We start from the raw sequence: 13,161 nt of genomic DNA, 5'->3' as shown, positions 1-13,161 counted from the left end.
AAATGCAAGAACGCAGGGTTGTTCATAATTCAAAACTTTTGTTATTTTTAATTATTCTTTTTGGGCGCTTATCCTGTTTTGGCTTACACCAGCAGACAATTGATCCAAAAAGAAAGGCAATATGGAAGACAAAACCCCTTGTTACTGTTCAAAAACAGCACAATGTATTCATTAACGTCATTCGTCGTGCAAATGTAAAAGATTAAAGTGAGTCTGTAACTAAATATAGTAGTGTAGTATAGTATGACTTCTATGTCAAAATACGAATATTTCTATTAATGACATACAATAGTGCAACTTTTTTTTTCCAATTTATAATTTTGCAAAAATTAATTTCTTGAATTTAGTTTATTTATTTGAGACCATATCTCCTCCTCACTCATTATTACTAATTTTCAAATTATTTATTTAACATTTTTTAATCATTTAAGGACCCAGTTAGATCACGTCAATGCAAGGGTGGGGTCATCTAAGATAGCACAAGGGTTAAGAGTGCAATAATTTTACAAAAATGGATGAGTAATGACAAAGATGCACAATGCATTGCTCAAAAGACTTTCATTGTCTAAAATATTTTTTTTAAATCAATGAATAAATAACTGAAATATGTTTGATGTGTATATACATATATATTCTGTTTTTATTGTTTGACAAAATCCAACCAACATTTGCATTACAATTTTAGGAATACCTCTTAACCCTTGTGCTATTCAATGGGATCAAGATGACCATTGACGTGTTCTCCCTACCATGACAAAGGTGGATAAAGGTGGAAAGATCATTGAAATCATTGAAGAAAAAAGGTTCAGCGCACTGTCTAGTGGGGTCTAGGTGACCCAACTCCCAATGTTAAAGTGCCTAGGATAGCACAAGTTAAGTTTACAGCTTTGGAAAATTCCAGGAAAAAAAAAGTTTTTGAAATGATCCAGGTATTAAGGAGTCCCAGAGAAATTGTTACAAATGTTTTATTGAGATATTCATTAATTGATCCATGTCGACGTTTTCTCTATGATTTGCATGTCTTTATTTTACAGTCAGTTTCATATTAATGTGCAATTACCTTGGATAATGTTGGGTCACAGTTACAGGGCTTTCACAAAGTTATTGGCACTTGGAACACAGAAAGAAGGATGAGCAGTACACGAGGTCCACTGGCGCTACAGGGTTACAGAGGCCAAAGAGCAGGGGCTTGGAAAGTTGGCAAGACTGGTTACTTCCAGGTTGTGAGGAAAGCTGTGTTTCTGGGTAAATATATGTCATGCTGCGAGTGCACAACAAACAATTCCATCTGTGTCTCTATATATAATATACAGTATTTATCTTTACATATATATATTTATATATGTACTGCTTAGTGACAAAATAAAGACTCCTCATACTGTGCCACACCTTTTCCATTCAAGTGTGTGAAGGTCTAGTTTGTTTCTTTATAGTAAACGGAGTACATAAAAGAAATGAGCTGGAACTAAAAAAAAGCACTAAAGTTCCCAAACAAGCACAAATAAAACACGGCTGCCGCTCATACACACAATAAATATGAATTCATGTGCACGTAAGATCTGAGCAACCTGAAGGCTGAGCATTCAGACGTACCACACTGACACCTCCAACCTTATGGAAAAAGAGGCACTGAATCAGTGTTTTGAGCTTGTAGTGTGAATCAGTATTTATTGACAAAGTTACAGGGGAATTTCGGAATTTGAGTTCTGATGAGGCTGTTCCAAGCCCCACTAAAGCTGATTTGGTGGGTTACCAGCTTCTTTAAGATTAACAACAGGTACTTCATCTTTGTTCTGAAAATACACAAGTCAGTAAAGCCTTTCAGAATGGAGTTTTAGCACATGTATCATGCTTTGAAATATGTGTTCAGCCAGGAAAAAAAGCATTTTATAGAAGATATCACATTGAAAGGGAAGCATCGATTCCTTCAGTCTTTCTTAGGAAAGCAGGACCTCATTATCAAGGAAAATCTATTCAGTTGTTCTTTTGAACATTTTACGTCCAATCCGTCCACTTTATTCCAACTGCTACACGAACCACTGCTGACCCACAGGCCACTATGCGTTTAAAAAAAAAAAACAATAATACGGCGACAGAAAGGAAGAACACTTGGGAATAACCTCAGTCGTCTTGGGATATTTACATTTACCACAAACAAAGCTCCATCTTAACAGGTTTGATTGCTACACAATGTCTCTCGAAAGGTGCACGAACCTCTGGTTCTTCTCGTTTAAGGTGCAGAAGCCACGACTCTACTGCTAATGGAAGGTGCAAAAAAATCCATTTTCAAATCCAAAGGAGAGAAAAAAAAGAAAAGAAAAGGCCATTCGCAAACAGACAGATGGGCAACTCAGACATCTGCTCGACACAGACTCGCCTCCCCTACGCAGGCGCTTACAGATAGTAGCATAAAATCAGTTTTCTTCAAGTAATATCTTCAGATGCCACTGCCCTCACTGGCTTCGGCTTTGTTTGAAATCTCAATTTAAAAGGCACATTCCATTGTTCATTAATCCTTAATTTTTCTTTTTTTAAATTTATTTATGATTTCTGTACAAACGCAGGTTGAGTTCTTGAATACATAGAACCTTAATGTTTCTACAAGTATTCATTCAAATTTGCAAGCCAGTGTTCTGCTCAAAGATTCTGAAGCTCCCTAACCTTTAAAGAAAAAGTGATCCCAGACAAACCCCCAAAATCTGTCTGACTCTTGCTTTTAAGCTAGCCAGCAGAGGATGAAATGCATCAAATATAGCAGTTCCACTGCTCATTCCATCACTATGAAAGAAAGATAAAAATAAACCCACAGGCTCCTATGATGAGGCCGCTTTGTTACACTCCTGCAAAAATAGCGCTTTTCCTTTCATTTATTAAACAAGAGCTCTTTAAAGAAAAGCCCAACGGTGAGATTTTAAAACAATCCCTCTCGCGCTCTGTGCTCACGCCGTCTTCGGCATGGGTACTGGTATAAATATAGTTTGTCTTCTAAAAATACAACCTTTTTTGATAACCTGTAGCCCCTTCTTTACAATCATCTTGGTAAAAAGCTTTGTTCCTCTCACTTTTCACATCTCAGACAGAAAACATGCAAAAAAAAAAAACAACAAAAAAAAGTAGAAAACAGAGATGGGCATTATTCTGTAGGATACAGCACAGTGAAACATTTGAGGGGTCTTGAGAGGGCTGAGGGGGGGATACAGTAACACTTGCAGGGTGTCAGGGAGGGATGCAAGGGGAGGAAGAATAAGTAGTGTTAATGTTGCTTGAATATTGTCTCTTTTTTTTGTTGTTGTTGGAATTTTTCCCGAGGCTGGGAAACACCACGTCAGGCTTGCATAGAGAGAAATGCCACTGACTCTGAGGTGCATCAAACCTCCGATCCCAGCCCCTTCCTCTTCCTCGGGCTGCCGATAGCTCCTCACACCACCTCCCCCTCAGGGAATGTATTTATCAAGCAAGAGCGGGCGCACTTGCACACCTTGGAAGGACAAAGAGAGGGGCAGCCCCCCCTTGCACTCCGTTTATGAGTCATAGAAAGCAACAAATGTGAGTTTTCATGTCCGGGTTATATAAGAGCAGCAGCTGTTGCTCTAAGCAGTGCACTACAGGCAGTCGAGATGTGAGAGATCAGCGAAAGAGTGAGGAGGCAAGCGCAGCTGGGGATTACTGGTATTTGCCGTTCCCCGGGCTCGGCGTTTAGAACAGTGCTCCCCCCTCACCGCCCACGCCCGGTAGAGATTCCCCCGATGAGCCGCCCGACTCTACGCTGGCACCGCTGGCGGCCTCCAGTGCCGCGGGGTCGAAGCTGGTCTCCGCCCCCAGAGCATCCTCCGCTGTTTTGACGCCGTCGGGAAGGAAGGCGGAGTAGGCGTCACTCTCGGCCATCAGCAGCTTTAGTTTGGGTATCCAGCTCTTCCGCACCACACGCCGGGCGTTAGTGCACATGTCTGCTGCGATGGCGTTCATCTCGCTTTCTTTGAAGCTGGTCGCGAAGTTCTGGCAATAAACTGGCATGAAGAGGGAAAAACAACTTTTAGTCATGACTACAATCACAAGGCAATTACATATACCGGTACTCTTTTCAGAGACGCTGATCCTACATTAGTAAAGGTTACTAGCTTTGAAATTTTTGGTTTAAAACAAACATAGAAAGAGTCCAAATTAAAAGTCAGAGAATGTGGGGTCATCTACCTTCATTTTTGCAAGTTGCAAAAGACTGTGCTTTTGGCGTATATGTCACATTTTTTCACATGGTTTAGCAGGGGGTGAGACTTATGCGATTTTTTTTAATAAATAGCAACAACCGCAAGAGGGCTGTGTGTGTGTGTGTGTGTGTGTTAGTATTTGCTACTGACAGCACTAGAGAAGAAGAAGAAGCGCCGCTCATTTATGTTCCAAAGAGACACAGGAGGAAGAATGCAACAGATTTAGTGATTTGAAGTGATATAAAGAGCTTAGTTGACTTGTTAGCGTGTTCTTTATGCTATGGCTATGCTATGTTTCGCTAATATACAAGATTCCTGCCATGATTCATGAAGCTAAATAAGCATCAATGTGTCATTGTAGTGAAGCGTGCATACAGTCAGTCTATTATTGTTCTCTTTCGTTCATATGAATTTCCTTGTGTCTGTATTTTGGTAAATACACTTCTCCCAAAAGAGGGATTTATATATGACTTTTGTCTTACTCTTTATGTATTGTCTTTTGGCTGCTGCAACTTTTATTCTGGAGCGACTGATAATCCAAAAAATACTGTAGTTGATAATAGGCTAATAGGAACCATTCATCCATTTCTAGACCCTACTGGGGTTGCTGGGGCCTATCCCAGCAACTGTCAGGTGAAGGCAGGCTTTCAGCCTGGATGGGTCGCCAGTCCATCCCAGAAATACATATAAAGACCAACACTTTTTGTTATTCTGGTGGACAGAAGATGTGGAGGTTTAAAGCCGGGAGGTGGGGTTGTATGTTAGTTGATAAAAACCATTTTGCACAACGACACAAACAAATATTTGGAAAATTGTAAATAGTTTAGTGGAAGTTTGCCTGTTTTTTACGCATTTTCATGCTGTTTTGACCTCATCTTTGCTTAACTTTTGAATTGATACATTATTTTAACCTATACAATTTTGAAATTTGTTATAAAACATAAAGAAATGACACATACTGAATTATGGTTTAATGTAACAAACAAATCTGTCAGAGGCTCACATTTGACCGCGTGGAGGACTCTGTTGTCCAGAGGCTTGCGGCTCGGGTCGTTGGTGGACGAGCGGATTCCGGTTCCACAGCTGTTGGCCAAAGTGTTCCTGCGACACCAAAGCAGCAGTGAGAAGCGTAGGACAAAAGACGGCAAGAACAGCTGCTCTGCTCTTTTCTACACACGGCAGACAAAAACCTGAACATGAAATACTGTCAGAAATAGACGCAGACGGGACGAACGCACCTGTCAAAGAAGGCAGCCAGCAGCCTCCTGAGCAGAACTTTGTGTCTGGTTCCTGCGCTCACGTGACAGTTCATGAGCTGGGCTCGCGATATGTACACAGAGGTGCCTGTAAAGCAACCACAACCCAAGGATATTACTTCAATTATCTATTCAATTCAAAATAAGACATTTAGACTTTTATTTTGTGATATTTTACCACATAATTTCAGGCAACAAAACTGTTTAGTGACGTGAAATTAATATATTACCACAACTGCAGCCTACATCCACCTTTCTGTCAGTTTTCACATTTATGGTTTCATTTTTTGCCTTCCCAAATACTACCCTTCTTTTGCTAATCTCGAATTGACTAAATCACAAATTTAAAAATCGATATGGATTTCCCCGTTGAAGTCTTTTTGTTTACATTTTGATGATGTGAGTTTTCCCTACACCCACCCACGCACAGTATTGTTAAAGAAAAGTAGCTTGAAGCCATCTGAGGCTTCATCTCAGCGTGTCCTTGACATGAACGCGTCGTGAAACATTTGCAACATGGTCCTGTGACGGTGCAAGGCTGAGTCATCTGAGGACAGCTTCCTCTAAATGAGTCTTCACATCACACTGCATTTCACTTTGACCTGTCCAACAAACATGGGAAGTGTGTTTCTTTGCAACTTTTGTGAAGAAGTAAAATTAAATTAAAAAAAAAAAAAACGGCCAGACTCAAAGTCAGAAAACACCAGGCTTCATTAAAGTAAATATTCATTGCTAAACACGGTAGTGTTGTGTTGATGATTTGGGCTTAAATACCATCCGTCAACTCCTCTGGAAATCGAGAAAATGAGGATTTCAGACTCAAATGTAAACACGTGTGGTGCGTTCAAGAACCCGCTCTGCGTGGTTTTATGAACACCGGTTGGGTTCACATCTGACCGGCGCCACACATACAGGCAGCAACAAGGAGAAGATTCTTCTTCTTTTGCGTATTTACTGTTTATCAGTGTTTGTCTGCCACCTACAACAGGAAGAGGCTCGGTGTGTAAAGTCAAAGCAGTTCTAATCCCGCAAATCTCGCTCCAGACATTTTATTATTATCCGTCACAACTAAAAGCTTAAATAAAAACATGTTTCATCATGTTATGGATTTTTGCTTTCTTTTTCATTTTTACACTTCCTTTTTTTTGTCCCCGTCAACTTTTTGGGGTGTTTCCTTAATATTTAGCTTAATATTTAGAAGTGGAATCTTCAGCGGTAAAACTGTGCACACATACCTGAGACTAGCTCGAGTTTCTCAGCAGGGTCTCCTTCCTCGTACAGTTTGGGATGGCAGCGGTTGCCAATCTGAGCAATGAGTTCTGCAGGAAGACAAGTGAGATCCCGGCCTCGCATCCGCCCCCGCGTTTCCGTGTGGTCCGGCAGGGCTTCCACACGCTCCCCAGCTGCTGCAGAAACGCCCACATTATGCTTACATGCACCGTGTGTTGCGGCCTATGACTGTGCAGTCTGGCCTCTGCACGCAAAAAAAAAAAAAATTTTTTTGAAGATGTGGCGATTACCTGCTGCGCCCATGTTGAGCATGCTGTACATGGTGTACATGTTACATATTTGTCTATAGTGCTCTTCAGCGCTCTCCTCTGTTCCTTCCTCTTCTTCTTCGTCGTCGTGGTAGCTAATGGGCGAGTCACTGGCGTATGTACTCATGGTTCCAGGGCTGGCGCCGTCCGACAAACCAAGCGCCCCTGCGGAGCTCCCGTTAGTGCCGGCACTGCCGCCCATCGCCCCGCTGGCCACCATGCCCGCCAAACTGGTTGTGGAGACACCCATACCCATAGCAAGGCCCAGAGCTCCGGGGCTTTGGATAGCACTGCCTCGCGCAGCCTCCTGAGAATAACGGGCCGTCTTTCTAGCTCCTCCTCCTCCGCTGGAACCCAACCCTCCACCATCTCGGCTGCTTCCCCCCTCCCAAAGGCGCTTGGCTACGGGAGTGCAAACCACAGAGTAGGGAGTAGCTGCCTCCGGCTGGCTGGCTGGCTGTTCCGTCTTCACCCGAGATACCAGAGGTAGAGGTGTCAGGCTGGAGGCGGGGCGGCCTGCACCGTTACTGGTCTGTGTGACAGGGCTCTGGGGCTCCGAGGGCGGGGCCTCCTCTGCATGGAGACCCTGGGAATCACAACTAGGGGAAGACACCTGGAAATTCACACAATACAAAGACTTAAACTACCCAGTCAGAATCGAATAACCCTTCAGAAGCACAAACATTTGCGCATCTCCACCTTGAGGAAGAATTCCGTCCCCTTTTCCATGATTTGCTGGATTTGAAGGAAGCCAGCGGTATACATAAGGAGGAACTGGTCTCCCACGGTCATGCTGAGACGGCCCGTGTAGCAGAAAGACAAAATCTGTTGGAAGCTCTGGGGCTGCACAGCGGGGGGGAGCTCCACCACTGTTGGGTTTATCTCACTGCTGCTGCCACCAGCACCATTGCTGCTGCTGCTGCTGCTGCTGAAAAGGTCTCGGAAATAGGAGCTACTTGCTGCCAGAACAGCTCGATGAGCCTGTGGGAATGAAAGGCTGGGTAAGTCTTTACATTCATATAATGTAATACACTAAAGTCTTTCTGGTCAGAAACTTGGCAACATGTTGCCTTTTCCCTGATCTTTGATGGAAAACAAGGCAGTTAATTCTTTTTTAACCGAGGTAAATTATATACAAAAAAGAAACAGATCTAGTTTCTAATTTTTTTTACATCCCACTTAACTAACTTCTTTTGGGAACATGATGACCTTCACTTTTTCATACCACATAACCAGTGAAGAGTATCAAAACTGTTTGTTTGCACTCCAGCTTTGACTTCTTAAATTCTACTCTTTTCTTTTTTTCCCCACCGAAAGCCCAAAATGCATCTGGACATCTCAGAAGTACCTTGAATGCATGGCCCTTGACCACAACGGACACGTCACAGTACAGGCCCTGCAGCCGCTGCTCGTTCAGACACTCCAAAACATTGTTGCCAAAGTTTGGGATCGCCATCTGGAGGGTCTGGGCCATTGTGCGCCTACGCACAGCACCAAAGGGTTTTTGCTGGGGGGAGAGACAAAAGAGAAGAAGGACAACAGAGAAAGTTAAATGTCAGTCAGGTCCACCATTAAACTTTCAGTAAACACGGCGGCACCGAGGGGAAGTTGTTGTTCTTTTTATTTATCTGGAACAAAAGTGCAATCCGGATCTTAGTGAAGTTGTTGAGCTGTGACGCTGGAACTCTGATTTATGGACTCAGCTTCAGACAATTTAAAAAAAATAAAAAGAAGAAGAAGATTCACAACAATGGGAGGGGGAAGAGGAGCTGAAACGAAACAAAAAAGCCCACAGAGGACAGAAGAAGAGGAAAACAGGTGGGGAATGTCAGGATCTTTTGAACAGACGATGAAATGGCTGATAGTGTTTCACTGGCTCAAACTCCTTCAAAACATTTAATCTAATGGATCCTGTAAGCGAGACGCCAACCAATTACAAAAAAGGGAACATTTTGGGAGAAAAGCCATTATAAGAGTCACATACCTCATCTATTAACACATGCCTGCAATTTATACATTTATTGAGAACTCACACTTCTTTAATAGAACTTTGCTGTGGCTCTTTTTCCTGAAGACAGACTTCAGGAAAGTGTGTGTGATCTAAACAGCAACCACATTCAAGTTTCAATTCATCTCAGTCAACAGTGGAAAGCAAACATACCCTTGCCCTGTACTTCTGTTTCAGGGAGTTCCATGACGCCTGCTAAATTTGACTGAACCAATCCTGTATACCTTTTTTTGGTTTTTGTTTTCCGAACACTTCATTCTGCACAGTGTTGCTTCATTGGCGTTTCAATCTGCGCGTCCTCAGTAACAGCGTACAACTGATCCATTGATCCGCCGCCGTGGCATTTTATTTCCCACAAACCTTTAGCTCAAGCATAAGACCAGTCATGAGCATTTTCATATAGACAAAGAAAGGGGGAGACAAAAAAAAACAGCCTTGCACAGCACTAAAATATGCAAGCATAGTCAGAGCTCCTTTTCCACGGTGATGCTTCATCGCTTAAACGTGTTGCATGACTGGACGCTGCACTAACATGCAGATAACACATCAGCGCGGGACGCTTTGAGGCCGAAGCCCACCCTGCCAGGGTTACACTTTGGTGTGTGACAGACAGACCGACCGACCGACGGAGGCCGGGGCAAGCCGCCACCCCCCTCCTCCTCCTCCTCCATCATATCCGAAGCCTTTCATTTGGGATCTCGCCAAGCTCCAGGGTAAAGAGAAATGCTCTCTTTGTCTCCGTCTCACCCAAGCTCCCTCTCCCTCATACTAAAACACAGATGCGCGCACACAAACTCAAACAAACCCACAAAAGGCACACTGACTCACACACAGACATTAGACAATACTGCTTGTTTACAGTTTGGCGAGCTGCAGTGAATACACATGCATGCACAGAAACACACACACACACACACACACACACAGAAAGAAGGGTGTGTTTGCACAGTTTGCTTTGATGGCTGGGGTGTGTGTATTTATGCATGACAGATCCTCTCAGTCTTTACGCCATTAAATATATAGGATGCAGAAAGATATTTCACCCAGCTAAGAGAAGAAAGTAGGTCAAACCTGCTTGTAACATCCTGAAGACTTCTCTTTTTAATAGAATAGCACTGTAAGGCTTTAGCAAATGTAGATTGGAATTTGCACAGGTTTGTATCTGCAAACAGCACATGATGATGGTCACATGAGATTAGTGGTGCAGCTGACATGAATGCCTAATGTCTATAGGCATTTCCTGCTTCTCCTGAGACCGTGCATGCCTGTGCTGCTCCCTCATGTCAGGGCACAGCCGGGAGGGGGTTCTGATTAGTCATTCCATGTTCACAAAGCATCTCAACTTCTTCACTGCACATCTGACTGAAAGTCTTCCTCCACATCCACGGTGGGGGTTGAGGTAGGGGAGAGAAAAAAAAGGCGCTTCTGGGGGATGGAGGGGAGGGAGCAGCATGGATGCTTCAGGAACTCACTCAGTCAGTGATGCCCGGCTAAAGTCGAGCAGCCTTCCGGATGTCCCTCTTTTAGGCGGTGCTAGCCGGTAAGCGGCCGCAGTTTGGCTCTTTTCCCCGGGGGTGACGGGACGGAAATGTCTCGCGCCCACTCCCCTCCGCGACAGGGCCTATAGAAGGTGGCTAACGGCTAAGCTAAGCCTTGCTAAACATTTTCTGGGTTCGCCCCGTCCCACTAACAGCCCGGCTTCACAATGTGGCGCGTGACCGCGACACACAGGCTCCTCTACTGGGGGGTGGGGGGGACACTTACCGTCCGAGAGGACGAGGTAACCGAGCCGCCGAGCCCTGTCAAGCCCGAAACGTTGCTTATTTTATTATTTTGGTGATGGGGGGAAACGCCGCCCCTGCCATTCTCCGCTCTGCCGACATCAACAGGTCATCCCAGGACACGCAGCAGCCGAGGGCGAGCCCGACGGAACCAGTGCGGCACGGTGCGTGGGGGGCAGGGGGGGCACAACAAGGCACAATTCTTTGCTAACGTGCCAAAAAAGGAAAAAAAAAAAAACTTGCTGCGGACGCATTCTCGCATATTTTGTTGGCTTAAACGCTTCAGTCCCGCGGGAGAGTTCATTTAATATTCCTCAAATGGTTTGTCTGAGCAGGTGGGGATGAAGAAAGTTTGTTTTTGCTAACCTGGACCGGTCCCCCTCACTCCCATAAAGTTGAATCATCCCATGCCCATCCGCTTTGACCCCCCCGCGCCGCAGCCGCAGCCAGCAGCACGAGACACTTACCACCTCGCCGGGAAGCTGATGCGCGGCGTTGGTTCAGTCAGAGGATGGCACGCGGCGCTTTCTGCCCCCGTGTTTCCTCGCTCCAGGCAGCCATTTAGTGCGAGCGGAACGGCGATAGCAGAGCCATCGAGGGCGGTGCGGGACCCCGGGGGATTGCGGAACACAGAGCCACCGATCGCGCAGAGCAGAGGAGGAGGAAGACGAGCATGGCACGCTCGTCATTCAATCGCATGGTCGTTAATCGGAGCGCAGCCTCAATTTGGGGAGACCTATCCCACGGCGCAGACTGCATGCGCATTGGCACACAGGCAGAGCAGCAGCAGACTGCAAACCGGCGCTCTCTACGCGAGGAAAAGTAGGCCGACGGCGTGGACTTGTTTAACCCGGGTGAACCAGTCTGGCTGTGCTAGTGATTAATGTAATAACTCGTGAGAACCAAAAGCAGGCTATGAGACTTCCTGGACACACATATATGCCGGACTGGCTCAAAAATAGGCCTTTAGTTGCAGTAAGTGTGGCTCATGGAAACAAACTGAGTGAGACTTTTTTTTGTTGTTGAAATGTATTTACAACAGAGAAACAAATAGCTTAATTTCTAAATATATCAAAATCAAACTATTCAAATGTCATCTTTAGATTTATAATAAATTTGCTTTAAATGCTCAAACAATCTGTTAATTTGTGGAAACGCAAATATAAAATTTAAAAAACAATGAAAAGTTTGCATTTTGGCTTTTAAGAGGTTTGTTTTTGCCTTGTTGTCATAGATGAAATTTCATATGCGTAAAGAAAATACAAATAAAAAAACGATTTTTTGTTAAAAAATGTAAAATAAACAAATTAAAACACTTAACTTAACAGCTGTTCAATCTTTAGTGTGGATTATTCGCATAAAATATCTTAACTCCTTATGAATGTATTAACAACATCTTTAAGCATATCAGTCGTTTTTCAGCATAAATAGTTGTATTCAGGGAATCTGCTCCTTTTTTATGCCACTGGCTCTGATCTTCTCTCATTCACATCGCTCAAGCACAGGTTAAATGGAACTAAAGGAAGAGAGTGAGCAGAAATGGTTACAACACCTTTCTAAGACTCTCTTTTGCTTAAACTTTAGTTGCATATATATTCACTCATTCATTCATATATACACTATAACAAAGCATCCTCCCCTGCCTGCAAGCAGAAGCTAGGACTGCTCTGCTCAGAGACATGCACATGCAATGTGCGTGCAATTGTGCAACAGTACAAGCAGTTGATTAATCCGTGTGCAGGTTTATCAGAACTTTTTTTCTTTTTAACCACTGGCACCTGGAGGGGCTCAGTAGTGCAGCCATATGATCAAGTCATCTCTCAGTAGACTCCATCTATCCGCTTGTGGTCATTATCGCCACTAGAGGGCACTAGTAGATGTTTGTGCATGTCAAAAAGATTATTATTGAATTAACAACTCTCACCTGAAAATAATCTATTTTTTTTTCATGTAGAAAAACTCCAAAAATCAACATTTAAAAGAAATTGTATCAATGCAAACCTTTTATTTTCACACTCTGGAAAAAAAAAATCAGTGCAGTAGCTTAATTAGCCTCCCTTTTGAACTCTGGTGAGCTCTTTAATCAAGTCTCAGGAGTATATTTTCCTTTAATTTGGACATGCAGAAGGGTCAAACCAGGTGGTAGAGTGATGTCATGAGAGGCGGGCATTTCAGACTCTCAGGCAGCCTTTTGGGCTTGATGCCCTGCTACCCCTCCAAAAAGGCCCCTGGCGCCCTCACTGACGGCAGCAATGCTGTGACTCCATCCCAGCAACAGCATCACAGGTTGGTTTTTTGCTGCCGCCTGGTCTTCAGCCAATCAGGGCTCACAGTGTGCAGGATCACTCCAGAGGTGTCCAATAAGAAAAAAAC

The 13,161-nt window shown here is 43.9% G+C and overlaps 1 protein-coding gene across 4 annotated transcripts; it reads right to left on the bottom strand.

The window, feature by feature from the left end:
• Nucleotides 1-947: 947 nt before the first annotated feature.
• On the bottom strand, nucleotides 948-11,705 carry nacc1a (nucleus accumbens associated 1, BEN and BTB (POZ) domain containing a). 4 transcript variants are annotated; one of them, XM_011478302.4, is made up of 8 exons: nucleotides 11,256-11,705; nucleotides 8,348-8,506; nucleotides 7,699-7,980; nucleotides 6,982-7,612; nucleotides 6,697-6,867; nucleotides 5,444-5,549; nucleotides 5,209-5,306; nucleotides 948-4,007 (listed from the first exon to the last, which is right to left on the bottom strand). In XM_011478302.4, the coding sequence occupies exons 2-8, from the start codon at nucleotides 8,471-8,473 to the stop codon at nucleotides 3,697-3,699; spliced, it is 1,725 nt and encodes a 574-aa protein (XP_011476604.1). In that variant the 5' UTR covers nucleotides 8,474-8,506; nucleotides 11,256-11,705; the 3' UTR covers nucleotides 948-3,696. The 4 variants fall into 4 exon arrangements, with proteins under 4 accessions (XP_011476604.1, XP_011476605.1, XP_020561042.1 ...); XM_011478303.4 differs by having other exon boundaries at nucleotides 6,697-6,864; nucleotides 11,256-11,583; XM_020705383.3 differs by lacking the exon at nucleotides 11,256-11,705 and adding an exon at nucleotides 10,772-11,168.
• Nucleotides 11,706-13,161: the final 1,456 nt, after the last annotated feature.

Source organism: Oryzias latipes, chromosome 8 (assembly GCF_053564925.1).
Source record: "Oryzias latipes strain Hd-rR chromosome 8, Olatipes_Hd-rR_3.1".
NCBI lineage: Eukaryota > Metazoa > Chordata > Actinopteri > Beloniformes > Adrianichthyidae > Oryzias > Oryzias latipes.
This window is presented reverse-complemented; position numbering and strand designations above follow the sequence as displayed.

Coding starts and splice junctions, on each gene's coding strand:
- nacc1a (XM_011478302.4), bottom strand. CDS start 8,473: ATGGCCCAGACCCTCCAGATGGCGATCCCAAACTTTGGCAACAATGTT. Junction 6,868..6,981: donor GCTCAACATGGGCGCAGCAG/GTAATCGCCACA, acceptor GCGTTTCTGCAG/CAGCTGGGGAGCGTGTGGAA. Junction 4,008..5,208: donor AGTCCTCCACGCGGTCAAAT/GTGAGCCTCTGA, acceptor TCTTCATGCCAG/TTTATTGCCAGAACTTCGCG.